The sequence below is a fragment of the Botrytis cinerea genome, chromosome 4 (genome assembly GCF_000143535.2).
Source record: "Botrytis cinerea B05.10 chromosome 4, complete sequence".
Taxonomy (NCBI): Eukaryota; Fungi; Ascomycota; class Leotiomycetes; order Helotiales; family Sclerotiniaceae; genus Botrytis; species Botrytis cinerea.
Genome location: NC_037313.1, coordinates 1,898,613 through 1,920,921, shown reverse-complemented (window position 1 = coordinate 1,920,921; position 22,309 = coordinate 1,898,613). Strand labels below are relative to the sequence as shown.

The following is a 22,309-nucleotide window of genomic DNA, read 5'->3' as shown; positions in this document are numbered from 1 at the left end:
GTTATGTAGACTATTGATTGACACAGGAACAATGGACTGTGAGGTTATATTGTCAGATATATATCTGGGTACATTTCCTTATACTATATAAGCAGCACCTACGTAGTGAGACCTAGAATGATAGGACTAAAAGCTCAGTTGAAGCCCGGATTCTCAATTCCGGGAGTAATTCCTCATGATACTTGGCCTTCTACACGCATTTCTCATTTCACCTTTGTCCGGTGGACCTGCTTGCCATTACTCAGGAATTAAATGTTAATAAATCTCAGCTTTACAATTCCAAGATTGCCCATAGTTGGCACTTTCCACATGCAATTGCATGTTTATCAAGATACGATGTAATGATAATGAGTTCGTCGTGAGTTGACTCAGTCGTTGGGGTCTCCAGTGACTTCCAACTCTTGCAAGACCTCAAGTCACTACTAATATTCCTGTACCGTTGTGATAAATTCTGCACCTCCGATCCACAAATTCTTGGAATCTTGGGAGGAGAGAGGATTCTTATGGACAAGGGATTCTCCTTCCCAGAATATCGAAGAATAAAGTCGTAGATAATAACCATCAATATATCTAGATTAGTTACTGGCGGTATCATATTGCTAACTGCCAAATACATAGCTCAAAGTCATTTCCGGCAGATTAAAGTCACGTTTTATAGCAAGAAGATGTAAATTTCTCCTGTGAGAATTAGCCCATTCCCGAATTAGGGTATTCCTCATTAGGAAGGAAGCTAAGAGATGGTGCCAAGGTCCCTTCGCTTCTCCAATCATTCATTTGTCTCTCTTCAACATCAACACCAACCAAAGGTTAGTTTCTTTTTCGTCTACATCGCGGTTTCAACGAGGAACACATGATTAGCGTTGCATGTCTATTTTCTGGGACGGCGTGGATGGTGATACCCGAGACATGCAATCAGCCACCTCAATTGTTTGCCCATGTAACCCTGCACATCACCATCCAGGGTTGCACAGACTCGCTCGGGAACCCTCTATCATCATACATACATACTTCACAACAACAATCCGCTAACTTGCATACTTCATAGTTTTCAAAGTCTTCCAATCGATGTGGCCTCTGGCCATAAAACCCCTGCGACTACATGAATTGAAGTTTCGGCGATACGGAATTCATCCTCCAGTCTTCGATTGTGCCGCTGACAGCCACAAAGCTTCCCCCGTCTATACCTGTGCTGCAGATGGATATATACAAAGCAAGTGGGTAGTTAACATTCAATAGGTAATTGGCTCATCTATAACATTCTCGAATCCCCTTGCGGAAAAACTACAAGGCTGACTCGAATGCCAATTACAAAATTCGACCTTCGATCTAAACCTATCCTATAGCCCTGCGGAGCACCATGTTTCACATTATACTACCAGCAGTAATACCCCAGAGCAAGCACCAGTCTTTAGTGCATTGGTAAGGGGCACTTTTCTAATTCAACTTACTAGCGCTCCAGCACTTCCTTCAGGCAACGGAAGGGAAGCAGGGCGTGAAGGAAGTGGTGACGGAGATTATTGAAAGAAAAACTACGAAGAGCGGGCTATGCTCACTTTCCCAATGTCATCAAGGTCGATACAACAGATGAGTCCTGTGGCTCCGTCTGCAAATATTTACTTGGGTCTCTTGATGAGAAGTTACAGCCAAGCCCTGATTTGTTCTGCAAATCTGAGTTGGGTAAGAAGCTCTAACATCAACTACCTGTCGCAGAAGCCGTGCTTAATGAAGTTCGAGAACTAGATTGGTACAGGCAGTCTGCCGGTGTAGAAATTTGAAGGGTTTCATTGCGTCTGATATCATTAAACTCTTCTGTCATTCTGAGGTCCATCCGAATTTCAATGGGACAATAAAGGCAATTCCGGAAACCTCCGATCTTCTGCTCAACATCCCACGTGGTAAAGGACAACAATCGTGTCATAATACCATATATCCCACCTCCGCCCCCCTTTCTCCCCCTCTTGCTTGAACGAGACTTTTGGTTTGCATTGAAATGACTGCCTGACAGCGTGCGGTTATGAATGTTGGTAATTTCAGCAACTTACATTCCTATGGCCAGTTGATACCACTCAAGGAGCGCTTTATATACCACCGCAAGAAATCATGGCTAGACGGGGTCATTCCTTAACAATCGATGATTGTTTTTGATATAGAAGCTCTGGGATATAATGCAGCGCTTGTTATTAGGGCAGAGTTTTGGCCCATAGAGCTCATCAGTAGAACCACAGAACGACTTTATCAAGTGAATCTCACTGAAGTCCCGAAGCGTCCTCCTCCTCATCATATAGCAATTCGAGAGTTTCCTCTTCTTTCTGCACTTGGGGAAGCAGCCACAGCCTGATTATTTTGCACTAAGTAGCCATAAGTTTGTTCTGGCAAAACCAAGTAAATCAATGCTTCAGGCCTGTCTACGAAAAGTTTTCGTGTGAATAGAATCATCAGTCTGTGACAGAATTTCGCAGCTAGCTCAGTCATAGATGATGAACGAAAATCGCAGGGAGTAATGAAAAATTGGACACTATCTCAGAAATCGGCCCGACTTGCGTACTGCGTGTACGTTCTTATTTTCTAGCAACAATCAGCAGCGGTTTTGGATTTTGGCTCCCGGGTTGACGATATTGTCGGCGTGAGAATGATTGTCAAATTACCAATCCCAAGACCTCATAATATTTTGTCTTTTGGAAGCTGCTATGTCTCCCATGTCATTCGAAAGCTTCTCGTCTGCGGTTCTATCAAGTGCTTCTCGGTGTGTACTACCACCTACGCCTTTTTATCTTGACAAGGATATTGTACCTATGGGCATATGAACTTAAACTTGCAGTCAAAGAATGAAAAGAGGGGCCTTCTCATGCTTCTCCAAGAATATTCTACATTTCACATCGGAAGCCGCAGAAAAGTAATCAAGAAGGTTTTCAGGGGATAAGATCATTTTAGATCCGAGTGCTTCTAAACTCAACAACATTGCGTCTCTCGATTGCTATTAAGAAGTGTTGTATCTCATCCAACTTGGAAGTATATCAAAGTCTAACTTGAGATATCGTTGCTATATGAAGCTCAGGTCGGCCTCAAATGATAGAAATTAGAGCCACATAAATAGAAGACATGTCTTGTGTTGGCGATGAATCATGGCCTAGTGGCTCTTAGAGATGTCCTGTTTCTTATACTATATCCAAGTCCACATAGGTTTACCCTTCTCATCTTGATAAGATATGTAGAGGCGCGCATACTTTTGGCTCTTGTTCCTTCTTTACCGCAGAAAATCCTTTACAGTATAGTCGCAACAACATAGACATGGCGATATGATGATCATTCGGCTATTAAGGAATCAATGTGTTCGTTTTGCAATCCCAACTACAGGTAATTATCGAGAGGGAAGTAGCCATCTTGAGCCTGTGGCCTGGGTATTCTGTTTCAGAATCGAGCAAGTGTCCATATAAAAACTGCGGCAGAGTTGAAACCTTAGAGAATCTAGCGTTTGATCTTCTCGGGGTAGCAGCTACGCGAATCAAAGATTCTTCTCTTTTAAAAAAACTGGTTGTTAACCAGATGTGATATTGACCTCAAAGAGGTATACGACCCAAATTTGGGCCAGGAAAGGTACATGCCTGCTCAATCATCTATATATATATATATATATATATATGTGTGTGTGTGTGTGTGTGTGTGTGTGTGTATGCGAAGTTAGAAGATGCAAGCATCTGTAGAAAGTTCGTGCGACTGATCACACTCGATTATGACATGTAATCGCAGCATTCGATGTCTTTAGAGAATTTCAATAATTTCAAGCATGAAAGAGATACACCCCCAAGCGGCGTTCTAAACATGGAATTCACAGATAAGATATGCAACAAAAAGTTCACTCTATAGTATTAGCATTCAGGGATTGACTTGAAGCATCTCAATTGGTCGGACTGGAATGTTCCTTCGCAGAGTAGAGGCTGAGGAAGACCTCGGCCTCCTCATGCAATAAATCCTCGAATTCACTCGAAATCTTTGCTATTAGCTCCTTGGCAGTAACGAAAAACATGTGCTAAGCCCTAGTTTCTATCAATTTTAAGAGTGCTTACACCTGACTTGATTTTGGCCTTGGTTACTTCCTTTCCCGACCTTACAAGTACCTCCAGATGAAATAATTCAGTGCTTTCAACACGCTACTTCTTTTTCTGAACTTTCTTGTCTTCTTCTATCATAGATAGAGCTTCCTACAAGCAAATAACCTTCTTCTCTTTTTCCTGTACAAACTTTATTGCGGTTTTGATTGCTGTGGTTGCATCCTCAAATTGTAACTTTCTCAAATTCGCAACCCAAGATCGCAACATACAAAACAGTCACCACAACTCGCCTCTTTGCATTCAAACAATATAAACGTTGATTTACAGGTTTAGTCTGATATATCAACAGTTCTATAGCATTATTTGTACGTACATCGATACTCCTTACCTCATTTATTTTGGTATCTCTGCCATGGCATCACATTGCGCTCCTTATCAATGGTATCAACAAACGTCAAACTTGAAAACTCTTGAATCATTTCCTTTCAAAAGGAATTGATCAAAGCAGTGTGTGCGTTTGCTGCAGAGTGCCAGTTTATGTTTCTAGCAACCTCTACCTTCACAAGCATCCTTGATCAACTTACAATTACATAGGCTTTCAAGTGATCTCAAAATCCTTGGAAGCAGGGTGAGCTATCTAATTTCTCATCGTTGTCCCTGCAGCTTGCCCCTGTTTTCAACAGGAGAATTGTGGTATGTGGCTTACCGCAAACAAGTGCAGCTATCCGCAGGCTTCCAACCTTATTTGGAAGAGCAAACGGAGAAGTTTCATCAGAAGCTTTCATCAAAGCTCTAGAAGAATCCTTATTAGAGCACTGTTCCAACCATCATTCTTTATCCTTGTTATTATTCTTAAGGGTGTTGACTAATTCGATTGCTCATTTTCCAGGGTCACCAACAATCTCAATTCAACACTTCGCGAATATACACCGTTCGTACCTTTAGTTTTCAAATCCTGTTCATATTCTGATATTTCAATCTCTATCAAATCTTCACCATGTCAACTCAAGTCAAAACATGTTCTAAAACCAAACTTTCCAGCTCTCCTGAGTCCTCTCATGAGAGTTGTGGCGCAGTTGATGCGATTGATACAGAAATGATTTCACCGCTAACCTCGATCGATAATAACAGTGCCCGTAGTCTTACTCCTGACAAGATGGATGCTTTTCATTCAGCTCGCGAGCGTGAGGAACGTATCCGTAGAAACGGAACAGTACCCAGCCAAAACCCTACTCAGAACATAGGTATGAACAACATGAACAACATGAACATGAATAACATGAACGGCAACGGCAACGGTAACGGCAATGGCAACGGCTGGCGCCGCCCATCTGTCTCCGACTCTGCCCATCTATCCCCAGAAGGCTTCACTCCATTGACCATGGTTCGCCCCGGTCCTGTTTATCCTCTTCCTGAACAAATTAGCTCTGCATTTGCTTATGGCATTCGCCGAGCTGATGGCTCTTACACACGACTTCTTCCAGCTGATGAGCTTCCTGCTCTTAATGGAATTCCTCGCCACCAAGGTCCAGAAGGACTCATCATTGTTCCAGAGCTCCAACATGGCTCACCAAAGCCAGAGTTTGCTACTCCTATGATTCCGAATAAGGTACGTGGGGAGCATTTTGTTCTCAGGTGATTTGCTGACATAGACTGTTTTAAGGTCGTAGCAAAGCTTCCACCGCTTGGCCCACCGATGTTTGGACTCAATCAGCAAGGCGATTTCCGTCGACCAGGAGATCAAACTCAGGTAAGGGAATACCATGATTCCGAATATACCTTCAATGAAAATATATACTGATTCCCCTTTCAAGTTGGCGATCGACTCTATTGTTGCCTCATCTTCTGGTACCACTACGAGTGTTTCTTCAGCAAACAATGCGATGATTCCTATGGGTGGTCCGTTCCGCCGAGAGAAGATCTACTGCGATAAATGGGTCCACGAAGGTACTTGCGCCTTTACTCAGGTTGGCTGTAAATACAAGCACGAAATGCCGATGGATAAGGCCACACAAGTTTCTCTTGGTCTTAACCATGGAGTTCCAAACTGGTATCGTCGTCAACATGGCCTATCTGTCTCTCCGCAGACTGGAACAAATGTTCAAATTGAAGCACCTTGTGCAACTCCAACTCCAACTGGTGGAACATCCCGTACGTCTCAATCTTGGCGCCGCAAAGAAGGCACGTTTTTCTCCCTCCCGACCTCAGCTCAAGGTGTTGCGAATGGTCGCGGTATGTTTCTTTTAGCATCTTCTATCTTCTACTGATTAAAAGGAACTAATTCTATCATTGCAGATCGTGGTAACTCTGGTGGCTCATTCGGTCCCATCGGTCCTCCTCACACACGTCGTCTTACAAACTCTTCCTCTGGTGATCAAATGAATAGAAATAACCTTTCTATCCCAGAGAATGGCGATGAGCATAACAACGACATCAATATGCAGTGGACCGGAAGATCTCGTGGATATACTAACGGCAACGAACAAAACCGTCGTCAACAATAAGCTGACTTGCCAAATCTTACGCTCCATCGATATAGATATCTATCTCGGTATCATTTGTTCAAAATTGCTACTTCTATATCTCACTTTCCTCGACATCGGTTCTTTAGGCTATACTCTTTCTCGCTAAATACGATTTGGTTGATCATAGTTTCAAATTCAGGGTCAATGGCTTCACCAACTAGATGAAGTGCTGATTGTGATACATGGACTCGGAGACCTGGGATAAACAAAACTTCTTACTTGCTACTATATCTGGGGTTATAACGTTTGGTTTCACTTTTCTTTGTGGAATGCTTATTTTCTTTGGCTACACTAAATTGCTTAGTATTTCATCATAACAGCATGGCTTGCGTATTCGTTTCTACTTTCGAGTTTTGCATTTACACAAATGGTTATGGAGAAATTATATGCCCCGGTGGTGTATAATGACATGAATATGAATGGATGAATGGGGTGGATGATATGAGAATTATGATGATAACGATTGGGAACGATTGTTTTATGGTAAACATATCAGAGAATGGTCATGAAAAGCGTCTATAAATCAATGGGGTGATGGATGATATGGGTCGATGACAACGACATTTTGGGCACGCAGCTTATTCTGCACCGGATGCCTACTGGATAGTAACATAATTTCTTTGCAATTACCTGCTTTGCGTTGATGAATGTGACCCTCGCTCATTATGAGTGTTTTCCGTCGTGTGATGTGGTATGATAGTCCCTTTAAGAGACCTAAAAGCCGTGCAAGTTATCCTCTTTTTTGGTAGGGCTATTCTGAAAGTTTTCGGTATAGATAAAATCGTTCAAAATAACAATCCTTGAGATCTTGTCCATTAAAGTTGAAGACCTGAATGAAGGCTAGAAAGTGTATCGGGCATTGATTGAAAAGTACAGACTATGGGTTTTGGGTAGTGTGTGGAAGATTTATAGGTTGATTTGGCTAGTAAGGACCGCGAGCGTAGGCAGTATTTCGATGGATTCTTTGAAGTCTAGAGTATTTAGTCAATTATGAGAACGAATGTGGTCGAATGATTTTTCTGGACATTCTGTTGATGAAACTCAGCAGTTTCCAGCCTTCTCCAGAGAATAAGTTCAAAACATAGAGCAAGTAAGTAATCATGTTTAAAGTATAAAAATATTTATTATTCTGCATATCTTTCATGATGTGGTAGCGACAGTATTACTTTTAAAATCCAAAACGCCAAACGAACTCCAATATCAAATCTTCTTCACTACTTTCCTACTCAGAAATAGCAACCAACTTTCATCTCACATTTTTCCTAGTCTCTTAACCCATGGTCCCCTATTAGTCCACTCTCCCTCTCCCTCCTCGTCTCCTACTTTTCCAACCATCCTATGACCACTACTCCCCTCCTCATCTCTCCTAAAAATGACAATTGCCGTATTAGGATTCTGACACAAAGCTTGCAGCGAAAGACATTTATTAGTAGAACAGCAAGTTATCATGCAAGCGGAACCGATGCCGCAATCAGAATCAATAGTGCAGGAGGAGAGGGCAGCGCAGGGGGTATCGGCCATGCAGTAGCCTGTGCCGCTTACGGTTGGTTCTATGGGGAAGGTTGCATTAGTGGATTTGTATAATGAAAAAAAAAAAACACAGGAGAAGAACGGGGAGACATACGACATAAGCAAGTGTTGTCTGAAGAACAATATTGATTTTGGCGGCAGGCGGACGGGACGTTACATGTAGCGATAAGAGGTGAGACAGGGGGTCGAGGGATGGGAGATGTGGATGAGATGGGGAGGGAAGTAGAGGTAAGAGAGCTGTTTGTAACATATTGAGATGTAATCGTGGAGAATGTGGATGAAAGGGATGTCAAAGAGGTTGTTGAAGATGATGATAGTACTGGTACCGAACTGGACGAGATAGTCGAAGAGGAAATGGTAGATAAAGTGGTGGAAGTCAATGAGGGTAAGAATAGGGAGGTCGAGATCGTTCCCGAGATTAAATTGGAAGAGGCTGTGGTAGTTGATGATAAAGGTGTAGTATAAGGTTCATGCACACTGGAAACTAAAAAGTTTGAAGATGAAATAGTCGAAAATGTTGATGGCAATATGAATGAAGATACAAAGAAGCTTTCTGTGCTTGAAGTAAAAGATTTTGATAGAGAAATCGTTGATGTACTCTGGGATAAAGACGAGTCTGGAGCAAATGTAGTAGAGAGTAAGTTCAGGGTGACTGTCACTTGCGAAGAAGATCCCGATGATAGACTGCCAACACTAGATGTAGGACTGGATGAAAAATTACTGGGAGCAATTATAGTACTAGATGTCGACGCATCAGTGTTTGCATTGGTAGTAGCCGACGGACTCGACGATAAGTTGATTGAAGTTCCGGCTGATTGAACGGAAGAAAGTAATTCGAACGACGAGCTACTGGATGAAAGGGATGGTGCAATAACTGAAAACGTTAGAGCGAGAATGAAACAGTAGATAAGAGTATATACCATTCGCAGAAGTTGGGTCAACTCCTACACTTGAGCTCAAGCTAGTGCTAGACGTTGTTCCTTGAACATCAGTGGAAGGAATCACACTGATAGTTTCCACAATGTTCGAAGCGGGGATAGAGGTCGAACCTTCAAACGAGGTTCCTGGCAAATTCACAGTAGCATGCTCAGTTATATACGAAGTAGAAGCTGTGATGGTGACAGTAGCTACCACCACGCTCAAGTGATTTCGGCATGCTTCAACATATGCATTATGATTCGGGCAAGCACTTGTCGCATATGGCGGGATGGTTTCCGTAGTCGTGCTTGTGATTGCTTCCAGCGTGGTTGTGAGTGTAACGGCGTCTCCAGTAACAGTGACTATAAACGCATCCCTTGGTTTCAGGTCTCTGGCGGTCACGTACACTATATTTGTGCTAGCTTCCGTGTATGTGATTTCGTTGAGAACAACTGTAGTGATTGTGACCAATCTTGTTTAATATTAGTGCTGTGTACACTCAATTGGATGATGAATTTGAAGTACCCAGAAGCTATATATGACGGAGTAACAGTAGTTCGCATGTAATTAGAGCAATCTAATTCTCGTACAGCTCTTGCGACATGATTATGAGAGCCACCAACTATATAGCCACAGGAATCAGAAGCCTGCCACCGATGTGCATTTGATGAACCAAGGAGGAAGAGGGTGGTCAATAACTTCATAGTAGGGGCACTGGTGGAAGTATTTTGGTAATTTATGTGGATAATCACTCTTTAGCAAGACTTGAGAAACGACACATATATAGCAAAAGGATTGGGGATTTATGGGCTACTTATTCAAAAACAGAAGCTTAGTCGCGTTTCTCTTGAAATTCTCTGTGGCATGGTATGCGTCTTCGAAATTATGTCGCTCTGGCGTTTTTGAAGAATAACGTAGACGCAGATACGTGAAGAATGTTGCTGTAGGCAGAACGATTATTGAAATATTGGATTTCTGGACAATATTGAATATTTCAGTCACTTATGCAACACCGGAGAATTGCTAAAACATGATGTTCGGAATCTCAAATTTATCATTCGATAGAAAGAAAGAGAAGGTAATTTTTCGACACTGGTCGAGATACTGGCAATGCTTGATCGTATCGCAATATAAAATACAGGAAATCTTCTAAATTTAAAAACTTGAAAACTAACGATGGGTATTTAACTTGATGATTAAAGAAAGAAAAATAGTCTATACATAGAGACCATTATTTGCCCCCATGGACAGGTAAATTCGCTGTCTAATTGACGCCTTCCAATGCACGGTCTTCTGTTCCCCTACTCCATTACCCCCATTTAGATGCTGCTTAGGAACAAGTTCCCGAACTTGTGTAGGCATGTTATCGTCAAGGTCGTTACAAATCGTCCATAATCCACCAAATGTAAAGATGTGGTTTAGTACCCCCCGTAGAAGATATAATACATCGCTATGTACAGTCTGCAGGCAGGAAAGTAGTGGCCGTTCAAACGAATCTTCCCCTCTTTCCACCCCCACCGAAAGAATCGTCTCCATGCCCTAAATTTCCTAGATCAAAGAATTCGCCAAAATTTATTTTTCTTTTTTGACCAGCTCCTCTGTTTATCTGTGTCGAGGATCTAGAGTTTAATCGGGAAGCATGATTGTTGTGTCTTGCGTTGGTTCGTGAAGGCCGAGTGAGGGAAATACCCGCTGACTGGTTACCGAAATTGTCATGGGATTGAGGGCGATTTTTATCTGATAAATCTAAATCTGACAATAAAATATCGGGATCTTGTGGATACTGTTGCGAAGATCGGAAAGTGAATGTGCCTTGTGGAAGCGCGGTAATGGTTGGAGGTTCTGGGTCGGGCAGAACAACGGTCGCAGGTGGAGGCGCTGTTTCTGCGCTCATTGGAGAAGCAGTTCTTGTTGGTTTAGAAGTTGAGGTTGAAATATGACTTGAACTTTGCGATCGTTGAATTACTGGTGATGATCCCCTATCTCCTTTTTCAAGAACCTCGTCGTCGCTGTCGTTGTGTGATGCTGTATCCCGACCATCCAACCTCTCGGTCGCCCATCTCCGAATCCTCCAACCCTCGCCATCGCTCAATCCAATATCTTCTTTATCGAGGAAACTTAAAAGTTCATCCAGTGCATCTTGATAACCTTCAGCCCTGGCCCTTCCTTGATCTGCAGCGGCAGTTTTGTAGAGATTGGTGACGGATAAAGCGGCAGCTTTGAATTGTGCGATCAGAACTTGTTGCGGAGGATCGCTGTGCACTTGTTTTGAGGGTGATTTGCCCCCTGGAAGGGAGGTATTCAAAGATCTCATGGAATCCATGATTGTTGTTGAAAATGAGTTTGTCCTGAGTTCTGTAACAAAGGTGGAAATTAGTCAGACGATGGGTTCCACGGGTAGACGCAGGATTATGTAGAATGTAATGAATGACCCTTGATTTTAGCCTAGCAACGTAGCAACGTACGTACCTTTCGTGGTGAAGAAATCGCAGAAATACGATCAAATGGAAAATCTCATACAGCTCTCGAATTCAAGTTCAATGAAGAAGAAGAACTTATTAGAGTTATAGTAACTGTGACTCCTAACTAGGATTCGAACAGTTTCTGTACTGTGGAGTGGAGGAGGTTCTGGTTGATTTTTGAAGAGACAAAGAGCAATGACTTTTTCTCGGCCTGTGCTCTGCAAACCACGGCGTGACAGTTAATCCGGGTTCCGTGATCAGTACCGCGTTCATTCACGCCTGTGTTGTAGATTCTATTCAATGAACGCGAAATTCCACTCCGGGTCAATTTCTTAATTTCTGAATCTCAATCTCAACCTCAATCAACAAACAGTATTGCTCTTTTGATTCTAAGAACCCGTTCATCGTCAGAACTCTCTATACCTTTCCATCTACTGAAGCACTTCTCTTTCTCGGCGCATAAGTGATACACTTCTTACCATCAAGTACCCTAGGAAGGGTTGCAGTGATATCAAGATGGCACCAACACGTTCTTCACGCAACAGTGGCATCGATACAGATATGTCTATGGCAGATGTCTCTGAAGTCAAAGAACAGCATGCTGACCCTATGGTATGTTTTGTTTTGGTCTACAGTACACTTTCTCTAAACACCGTCAAGGCTCTATTTCGGCGCACATTGGCCCAAAATAATGATAGGCTAACTGGCGCATTAGGACGTCGATGAAACTCCAGATTTCACAGAAGATTCTGATACCAATCCAAATACAACGGAGAGCAGTGTTCACGGTGATGCAGGAGATGGACGTAAACGAAGATCAGAAGCTACTCAATTGCGTCGGAGCGTTTTTGGCAAAAAACATGATCGTCTTGGTGAATCCAAGGTATTTTCACTGGTCTTTACTGATATTCAAGAGTCGCAGCTGATTCATCCTCTCCATTATAGGAAGACGACTCCATTCGACGTTTTCGATATCTTCTGGGCTTAACAGATTTGTTTAGACATTTCATCGAAACAAACCCAAACCCACGAATTCAGGAGATTATGCACGAGATTGATCGCCAGAATGAAGAGGCCGAACAAAAGAAGAAAGGTGCGGATAGAAAAGGAGGTGCAGCCAACGAAAGACGTCGCAGAACAGAAGCAGAAGAAGATGCGGAGCTCTTAAAAGACGAAAAGGCTGGAGGGTCCGCGGAAACCGTATTTCGCGAATCGCCAGGTTTCATTCAAGGACAAATGAGAGATTACCAAGTCGCCGGATTGAATTGGCTGGTTTCTCTCCATGAGAATGGTATTTCGGGAATCCTTGCAGATGAGATGGGTCTTGGAAAGACTTTACAAACAATCTCATTCTTAGGCTATTTGAGGCATATTATGGATATTACTGGTCCTCATCTCATCGTTGTTCCAAAATCTACGCTTGACAATTGGAAGAGGGAGTTTATAAGATGGACACCAGAGGTCAATGTTTTGGTACTCCAAGGAGCTAAGGAGGAGCGTAATAATTTGATCAACGAGCGACTTATCGATGAAAAGTTTGACGTTTGTATCACAAGTTACGAAATGATTCTCCGAGAGAAATCTCACTTGAAGAAATTTGCGTGGGAATACATCATTATTGATGAGGTAGGATTGTTTTTTTCCATGAGAATGATCCTTTGCTAACTAAATTAGGCCCACCGTATCAAAAACGAAGAGTCCTCCCTTGCTCAAGTCATTCGCTTATTTAATTCAAGAAATCGACTTTTGATCACTGGTACTCCATTGCAAAATAATTTGCATGAGCTATGGGCCCTGCTCAACTTTTTGCTTCCAGATGTTTTCGGTGATGCTGAGGCATTTGATCAATGGTTTTCTGGCCAACAAGAAGATCAAGATACCGTTGTTCAGCAATTACATCGCGTGTTGCGCCCCTTTTTACTTCGTCGTGTCAAGGCCGACGTTGAAAAGAGTTTATTGCCCAAAAAGGAGGTTAATTTGTACATTGGTATGTCTGACATGCAAGTCAAATGGTACAAAAAGATTCTTGAGAAGGACATCGACGCAGTCAATGGTGCGGGTGGAAAACGTGAATCCAAAACACGACTTTTGAACATTGTCATGCAACTTCGGAAATGTTGTAACCATCCATATCTTTTCGAGGGTGCTGAACCCGGACCACCTTACACTACCGATGAACATTTGGTCTTCAATGCTGGAAAGATGGTCATGCTAGACAAACTTCTTACCCGCATGAAGAAAGCTGGAAGTCGGGTTCTAATCTTCTCTCAGATGAGCAGACTTTTAGACATCCTTGAAGATTACTGCGTTTTCCGTGAATACAAGTATTGTCGAATCGATGGTGGCACAGCACACGAGGACCGTATCCAAGCTATTGATGATTACAACAAGCCAGACAGCGAGAAATTTGTCTTCCTTTTAACTACCAGAGCCGGCGGTCTTGGTATCAATTTGACCAGTGCTGATATCGTTGTCCTCTACGACAGCGATTGGAATCCTCAAGCAGATTTGCAAGCTATGGATCGAGCACATCGTATTGGACAAACAAAACAAGTTGTTGTTTATCGATTCGTCACTGAAAACGCCATTGAAGAAAAGGTTCTTGAACGTGCTGCACAGAAATTACGTCTAGATCAACTCGTTATTCAACAAGGTCGTGCCCAGATTGCTGCTAAGGCAGCTGCTAATAAGGATGATCTGTTGAACATGATTCAGCATGGAGCTGAAAAGGTTTTTGCAACTACTGGACCGACAGGTACTCTTGCAGAAAAGGGTGCAGATCTGGATGATGATGATATTGACGAAATTTTGAAGCATGGTGAGAAGCGTACTGCAGAGCTCAATGCTCGTTACGAGAAACTCGGTATCGATGACCTTCAGAACTTCACATCAGAATCTGCCTACCAATGGGATGGTAAAGATTTCAGCAATCAAAAGAAAGATATTGGTATGACTTGGATTAATCCTGCCAAGCGTGAACGCAAGGAACAATCCTATTCCATGGACAAATACTACAAACAAGCTTTGTCTACTGGCGGCCGTGTTGCCGACCCAAAACCTAAAGCACCCAAAGCGCCTAAACAAGTCACAGTTCATGACTATCAATTCTTTCCACCAACTCTACGAGACTTACAAGACCGCGAGACTGCATTTCATCGTAAAGAAATTGGTTACAAAGTTCCTCTCGCAGAAGGCACAGATGAAGATCTCTCGGATCGCGAGGCTGAACGTAACTTGGAGCAATTGGAGATTGACAATGCTACTCCTCTTACTGAAGAAGAGCAAGAAGAGAAGCAACTTCTATCTCAACAAGGTTTTGCTGACTGGAACCGTCGAGATTTCCAACAATTTATCAATGGCTCTGCAAAATATGGTCGTAAAGATTACAATATGATTGCTGAGGAAGTGGACAGCAAGGGTCCCGAGGATATCAAAGCTTACGCTAAGATCTTCTGGCAGCGATATACCGAAATTGCCGATTATGCCAAACACATTGGTCAGATTGAAACTGGTGAGGAGAAAACCAGAAAGATGGACCACCAAAGAAAGATGCTGCGCAAGAAAATGCAACAATACCGAGTACCATTACAACAACTCAAGATCAACTATTCTGTATCAACTACAAACAAAAAGGTTTATACCGAGGAGGAAGATCGATTCTTACTTGTTCTGCTCGACAAGTATGGAGTTGATAGTGATGGTATCCATGAAAAAATCCGTGATGACATTCGTGAAAGTCCTCTTTTCCGATTTGACTGGTTCTTCTTGAGCAGAACCCCTATTGAGATTAGCAGAAGATGTACCACACTTTTGACAACAGTTGCTAGAGAATTTGATGAACCGGCTGCAGCTAAACCTGTAAATGGTACTGCAAATGGCAAAGCCAAGAGAGAACCTGAAGATGATGAAAATGATGAGGATAGTGTTTTGGGGTTGGCTCCTGCCAAAAAGAAGTCGAAGAATGGTGTTAAGGTATGGTTATCTATTTTACCGCAACTTGTACATGATTACTAACTATTGTTTTAGAACAAAGCGCTTGATAATGTCAAGTCTACTGCTGGAAGTAAAGCAGCTTCAGCAACTCCATCTTCAAGGGCTTCAAGCGTCGCTTCAAATGCTTCTAGTCCAGCACCTGCTTCGGCTTCGAAGAGCAAGTCTAAGGGTAGAAAAAGATGAGGATGTGGATGTGGAACTGGATGAATAAATCGAGTCAAAATGCTCGGTGTATTATTATTACGAAAAGGGACTTGTCAAGTGTATTCATTCAGAAGGCATGGCTTTGGGTAGGGCGTTAAGAGGATTAATTGCTATGCGCTTCGTCATCATAGAGGTCAAGAATGCGTAGTTTTAGATGAAAATGTTTACATGATATGTGGACAGGTTGTGAATGATTAAATTTCAAAAGAATTACAAAGTATTTTGTTTTAAAAATACTTCAATTTTCTATCTTCTTCATTGTTACTCTTTTTCTAACTGTTGGGAAGTGAATTCTATTCGTCCGCTGCCATACATTTCGATCTTCGATTATCTCAAGCATACTAGGTAATGTCAAGACTTAAGTTAGATTTCTTATAAACATCTTCATATACTCAAAAACTCTCACATGAAATCTCCATACATAATGGAATTGGAATTGGTACACACACAATCCGAAACCCACCACCGAAAATTAGTACAAACCTCTAATCTCTAGCATTCACCACACGTGATGCAAAATTTTAAAAACACCCCACCATTCATCCCACCAACGACGAGCGATCTTTTTCTTGAGCTTTTATGAGAGTGTTGATGAATCTCTACGTATAATCTCTAGAAATTCGAGATTGACAATACAGTATTTCGATACGTGAGTGATCCCCCTCTCTCTAAAGAATTTGTAACTGACCTTCATGATTTAGCAACCTTTGATCTAAAGTTCCAGCCAGCTTCTAATAAGCACAGCACAAATTCAAAAAATCATACATACTCGAATTTTGTGAGAGATTTGAATTAGGAAAGTTCCTAGTATCTATAAATACTTTACATTCAAACCCTCAAGTTTCCATCAAAAGGAAAAGAAAAAGAAAGATGTCACCCCTCTCAAAATTCGACGGGTTAGAACTCCCTGCTGCGGCAGATTTTCACGTACATCTACGAGATGGAAAGATGATGGAGACAGTTGTTCCAACCATTAAGTTGGGCGGTGTGGATACCGTAGGTGGTTTTCTATATAGAAATAGTTTCGATTCATCTAGTTTTTGAAACTCCTCTCCTCGACCACAAAGTCCAGATTCTCTGAAATGCCTCTCTGGTTTGCTAATCTATAACATAATAGGTCTATGTAATGCCCAATCTCGTTCCACCCGTTACTACAGTGGCCGCAGCTCTGGCCTACAAAGAACGTCTTCTTGCCATTGAGCCCAATGTCAATTATCTCATGACTCTTTATTTACACGAGAGTATTACTCCTGAAACTGTTCGAGAGGCTAAGAAAGCGGGAATTGTGGGAATTAAAAGTTACCCAGCTGGTTCGTATTCTTCATCCAAGTTTTTTTGTAATCCCGGCTCCAGTTGGACGATTAGGAGCTTTCAATATTTGGAAGCAATGCAATATTCATAGAGTAAAGAGTTTGGTATACTTGGTTCGCTTTGAATATTTTCTTGCTTTCAGATATTGAGAACTTACATCCAATCTGCCAGTCCCCAGTCCGGACTAATAAACACAATAATTCTATCTATTTCCCTTCCCCAAAATAGACTTACATACACAAAACTAACTTAACACAGGCGTAACAACCAATTCCTCCTCGGGCGTCATCTCCTACGAACCCTTCTACCCCGTCTTTGCCGCTATGGCGGAAGAAGGACTCGTCCTCAATCTCCACGGCGAATGTCCCTCGGACCACAAAAAAGACATCACCATCCTCAACGCCGAAGCCTCTTTTCTACCCACCCTCCTCTCTCTCCACCGCCAATTTCCCACCCTCAAAATCGTCCTCGAACACTGCACCACCGCCGCCGCCATCCAAACCGTCAAACAATGCGGACCCAACGTCGTCGGAACAATCACCGCTCATCACCTCTTCCTCACCATCGACCAATGGGCCGACGACGCTTTCCACTTTTGCAAACCGGTGGCCAAATTACCCAGTGACCGTACCGCGTTGTTGTTAGCAGCAGTAGAGGATTCCGAAAAATTCTTCCTCGGCACCGATAGCGCTCCCCATGATATCGGAGCTAAGAAGGGCGGAACGGGAAAGACGGCCGCGGGAGTGTTTACCCAGGCGCATGCGGTGGGTCATGTGATTACGGCGTTGGAAAGGGGGGTGGAGATGGGGGTTTTAAGGGAGGAGGATATTACGAGGGAGATTTTGGAGGGATTTTTGGGGAAGAGGGGAAGGAAGTTTTATGGAGTTGCCGAGGCTGGGACGGGGGAGGGTCAGAGAATTGTGTTGAGGAATGGAGAGGAGATTGTGAGGACGAGTTTTAAGGGAGAGGGGGTGGAGGTTGTGCCATTTTGGAGGGGTCAGAAGATTTGGAGCGTAGAGTGGAAGTAGATGATGTTTGGCTTATAAGTATGCATGAGAGGAATATTCAATCCTTCAATATTCATACGAATGCCCTTGGCATTTTATCCTATTCACAAAATGCCTGCCTCCTCCTAGTTCTATCTTTTCAATCAAAATACTCACCCAGTAGAAATTTTGCCATTTCGGAGGACTCGGAAGACTTAAATATGAAGCAGAAATAGCTACTCAGTCTAAAAGTACCAAGTTTGATACTACATCACAACATGAAAGAAATACAACCTCCTCTACTCACCGCTCAACCAGGTACAACAAGAAAGAAAACAAAATTCATCCCTCAAATACCACACTCTCGAGTACACACTTCTACCCTACCTACGAATTATTAATTACTAGCTCATATCCATCTGTATAAAGAAGTTTCCTGCTTTCCTCTCCTTTTTTTTTAAGTTTTATTTATCCAGTCACTGGGTACTCTCTACTCTCTACTCTCTACTCTCTACTCTCTACTCTCTACTCTCTACTCTCTACTCTCTACTCTCTACTCTCTACTAGTCCCCATTTCATAATTCTAAATCCTCATTCCTATTCCTATTCCTATCCATATACAGATCACAAAATACAAAAGTACAAAGTACAAATACAAAAACTCTCATATCACATTATCCAAAGGGGGGGGGGGGCAAAGACCAAAAATGCGCATAAATCTCCCACCAAATATCAAATATGGGAAGATTTTTAATTTATTAATGTATTTCTATATTTTTGCTCTACTCTCTCCTTCTCCTTCTCCTTCTCCTTCTCCTTCTCCTTCTCCTTCTCCTTCTCCTTCTCCTTCTCCTTCTCCTTCTCCTTCTCCTTCTCCTTCTCCTTCTCCTTCTCCTTCTCCTTCTCCTTCTCCTTCTCCTTCTCCTTCTCCTTCTCCTTCTCCTTCTCCTTCTCCTTCTCCTTCTCCTTCTCCTTCTCCTTCTCCTTCTCCTTCTCCTTCTCCTTCTCCTTCTCCTTCTCCTTCTCCTCCCCCTCCCCCTCCCCCTCCCCCTCCCCATCACTCTTACCACATCTTACCACATCTTATCCCGCCCTCAGAACAGCAAATCCTAGAAATCCAGATCCCCAAAAATATCCAGATCTCTTTTAATCTCTCATCCCAGTCTTGAATAACAAAGAAACTAAAAGAGAAGAACCCACCCCTCCAACCTCCTCCCTAAATCTCTATTTTCATACATACATACATACATACATAAAAAGCCAAATCCGAATCCAAATCCCCATAATATTTCTTGAATTCTCATCCCATTCCCATCCCCTTCCCCCCAAGTAGAAAAAAAGGTCAAAAAATATCAAGAACCCCTCTCCCCTCTCCCCCTCCTTTCCCCCGTCCCCCCCCCCCCCCCCCCCCCCCCTAAAAAACCCCCCTAGTGATTAAAGCAAGTGAAAGTGAATTAACCATTAACCATTAACCATTAACCACTATTCATATATTCATTTATAATAGAATCACAGAATCACAGAATTATAGAATTATAGAATAAAAAAGCAAGGAAAATAGAAAGAGTAACACAATAAGTAACTTTTTACGAGGACGAGAAGATGATGAAGATGAAGATGATGAAGATGATGAAGATGATGAAGATGATGAAGATGATGAAGATGATGAAGATGATGAAGATGATGAAGATGATGAAGATGATGAAGATGATGAAGATGATGAAGATGATGAAGATGATGAAGATGATGATGATGATGAGGTGGGGAGGGAGTGAGAATCAGGTATTAATCTCATCATCATCATCATCATCATCAATCTCATAGAACGAGAATCAAAGTATCCGATATCAATATCAATATCAATATCTATATCAACATCATCCATAGGTAACCAAAACAGTGATAGACCATATACTATACTGTAAAATAAAATAAAAACATTCCATCAATTACATCTTTTATATACCCACCATATATCCGTCTCCATCCCAGCGACCTAATACCAATAATCTATTCATAATTCCTTATTCAAGCAAGCATACCCGTCTCCAAGTCTCCAAGCTAGATATCCCAAACGCCATTCCATGTATGCATGCAATGTAAAGCAAAGCATTTTCAAATCATCCAGATATCAAAAGTAAACCCCCACTGATATCAATGAATTATTTATGCCCATCTATACACAGATCCAGAAATCCAATCCAATTCATTCCTTCACCTCACAATCCAAAGTACATGAAACCCACTACTCCCATCACAACCATCATTGCACTTCTCCCTACCACATCAAGTCTTCCAGCATCACTGGTCGCCGAACTACCACAGCATTCTCGAGTATAGGTAACATTATTCCACTTCGCGGCAACTTCAAATACACTTCCATCTCCCACATTATAGAAATCTACATTCAGGAATTTAGGTGGAAAGCCCCAATCCTGAGCACATTGTTCGGCATTCTCGCCCAACGATCCATATCCCGTGACATTATTCGTCTCATTCAATAAATTTTGATACGGGACCAACAGTGAAATGCCTAGGAGATTGATATCATAGTTCAAATTATGATTCGTCATGTAGAGATGTGTCTTCGCATCGGAATCGAGAAGGTTGGGTGGGCGTTGTGGTGTACATGGGAACGAGCGATTGGTGGGATCAAAGGGAGTCTCCCACATTTGAGTGAACTCGTCGAGAATCCATGGATAGGCGGTTTGGTTTGCTTCGTAGTCCATGAAGAACACGACTCTCTTTCCGCTGAGAATCATGCTGGCGAGGGTAGGCCAATCGTCCAACGCCATGGGGATCTTGGGTGGTACGTATGCGTAATTTTGAAGACCAGATTCTTCGATGAAGGGAACGTATTTGTCGACTTTGGAATAATTTCCATTGCCGAGCAGAATGGTAACGACGTCAAAGGGATGTGCTTGCACCCAATCGTAGACTTCGCTAAGATACGTTGTAATAGGACCGGCGTCCAATATGTCACAGGAAGTATGGCAGAAATGTGGAATGCTTCCATTCCATTGAATTTGAGCTTGTAATAATCTGATTCCATCGTTGAGCTGGGTTGTCACATCCAATGCTTGATTTGCAGCCGCGCTCCCGCTTCTCACAAACGGAGAATTGTGTGCAGACACTTCGGTGATGTTTCCGTAACTACGGTCGCAGAATTCAACATAGTTGTTGCAGGGAGTGGTGTTGGTTGCTACGGCAGAGCTAGATGTGGATGTGGCGGTTGAATTGGATGTTCCATTGATGGCCGTGGTAGTGGTATGGTGTCCGCCACCCGTCAGAACAATTTGTGTGGCGGAACTGGTTGACTCTGTTGCATTTCCGGTCAATGTCTCTGTGCCAATTGCATAGATTGTAGTTGATCCCAAAGTGGTGGTGCGAGTGGTGGTGCTACCAGTCGAAGTCGAGACTATAGCTTTAGTCGACACAGGGGATGAAGATGTAGAAAGCGTAATTGTAGTGGAAAGAGAAAGATAAGACCCAGTAGGAGTTCTTAATTCCGAGCCCGTTATTGTGGTTAAATCAGTTTCCGTGGACGTGGAACCTGTGCTAGATCTTGAACTCGAACTCGAAGACGAAGTACTTTCTGAAGTTGCTTGAGCATGCACTCCCGCAGCCAGTAAACTGACTGAAAAGAGGCGAGAAAACAACATTTTTTCCTACTGTGCTTCTGCAGTGATTTCTCTGACGCCTAATCACTTTGGCAGATCAGTAGATGGAAGCGTGAGTGTACTCAAGATGGAAGAAAGATTCAAACGAGTGGAATAACTCGTGTTCGAGAAGTTGGGGGGGAAAGTCTAGATAGCGATAGGAATTCGGGATGGTGAAGGTGGGACTAGGATTTCCAAGTCGACGTCAGAAAAAGGATGACTCTGTAGGAGGAAGTACAAGTGAGAGGTGTGCAAAAGGCACACACAATGCTACCCAATTTGGAATGGTTGCTAGAGCATGGAATAATAATGAATGGATTCCCAAAATAGGAGTAGCCAGTACTTAAATGAAATAGCCAGTCTAGGGACTCGGTGGTGGCACGGTTGTCGAAGAAAAAATGAAGTTGTTCCAGAGGTATGAGGGCAGGGCAGGGCAGGGCAAGGCAATGGATGACGTTATCTAGTTGTGTTGTTTTCTATTTTCGTATATACCGTGTACGTTTTCTTTCTTCACCTCTACTCTGCACTTCAGACGTTGAAATTCACGAGGCGCGAGAGGTTTGAGGGGCTTGAAAGTCGAGGGGCTTGAAGTTGAGGGAGGGGTTTAACGTACTCAAGGTTTTAAGACACCGCAGTGGATACGCAATTCAATCTTAGCTTCGGATACTCGGC

The 22,309-nt window shown here is 42.6% G+C and overlaps 6 protein-coding genes across 6 annotated transcripts; 3 read left to right on the top strand and 3 right to left on the bottom strand.

The window, feature by feature from the left end:
• Positions 1–4,891: 4,891 nt before the first annotated feature.
• Positions 4,892–7,199, top strand: BCIN_04g05540 (hypothetical protein). The gene is made up of 4 exons (XM_001557643.2): positions 4,892–5,658; positions 5,713–5,799; positions 5,864–6,281; positions 6,345–7,199. The coding sequence occupies exons 1-4, from the start codon at positions 5,047–5,049 to the stop codon at positions 6,551–6,553; spliced, it is 1,326 nt and encodes a 441-aa protein (XP_001557693.2). The 5' UTR covers positions 4,892–5,046; the 3' UTR covers positions 6,554–7,199.
• Positions 7,200–7,717: 518 nt separating this feature from the next.
• Positions 7,718–9,810, bottom strand: BCIN_04g05530 (hypothetical protein). Its single transcript, XM_024692676.1, has 4 exons — positions 9,548–9,810; positions 9,025–9,494; positions 8,199–8,978; positions 7,718–8,124 (listed from the first exon to the last, which is right to left on the bottom strand). Exons 1-4 carry the CDS (start codon positions 9,724–9,726, stop codon positions 7,826–7,828), a joined length of 1,728 nt encoding a protein of 575 aa, XP_024548455.1. The 5' UTR covers positions 9,727–9,810; the 3' UTR covers positions 7,718–7,825.
• A 247-nt stretch (positions 9,811–10,057) lies between these two features.
• BCIN_04g05520 (hypothetical protein) lies at positions 10,058–11,651 on the bottom strand. Its single transcript, XM_024692675.1, has 2 exons — positions 11,492–11,651; positions 10,058–11,377 (listed from the first exon to the last, which is right to left on the bottom strand). The coding sequence occupies exon 2, from the start codon at positions 11,343–11,345 to the stop codon at positions 10,509–10,511; it is 837 nt and encodes a 278-aa protein (XP_024548454.1). The 5' UTR covers positions 11,346–11,377; positions 11,492–11,651; the 3' UTR covers positions 10,058–10,508.
• A 135-nt stretch (positions 11,652–11,786) lies between these two features.
• Positions 11,787–15,896, top strand: BCIN_04g05510 (hypothetical protein). The gene is made up of 5 exons (XM_001557639.2): positions 11,787–12,096; positions 12,200–12,367; positions 12,430–13,110; positions 13,159–15,456; positions 15,511–15,896. The coding sequence occupies exons 1-5, from the start codon at positions 12,001–12,003 to the stop codon at positions 15,658–15,660; spliced, it is 3,393 nt and encodes a 1,130-aa protein (XP_001557689.2). The 5' UTR covers positions 11,787–12,000; the 3' UTR covers positions 15,661–15,896.
• Positions 15,897–16,252: 356 nt separating this feature from the next.
• On the top strand, positions 16,253–18,235 carry Bcura4. Its single transcript, XM_024692674.1, has 4 exons — positions 16,253–16,330; positions 16,383–16,677; positions 16,799–16,991; positions 17,251–18,235. The coding sequence occupies exons 2-4, from the start codon at positions 16,552–16,554 to the stop codon at positions 18,018–18,020; spliced, it is 1,089 nt and encodes a 362-aa protein (XP_024548453.1). The 5' UTR covers positions 16,253–16,330; positions 16,383–16,551; the 3' UTR covers positions 18,021–18,235.
• Positions 18,236–19,910: 1,675 nt separating this feature from the next.
• On the bottom strand, positions 19,911–22,026 carry BCIN_04g05490 (hypothetical protein). Its single transcript, XM_024692673.1, has one exon. It carries the CDS (start codon positions 21,638–21,640, stop codon positions 20,198–20,200), a length of 1,443 nt encoding a protein of 480 aa, XP_024548452.1. The 5' UTR covers positions 21,641–22,026; the 3' UTR covers positions 19,911–20,197.
• Between the last annotated feature and the right edge of the window lie 283 nt (positions 22,027–22,309).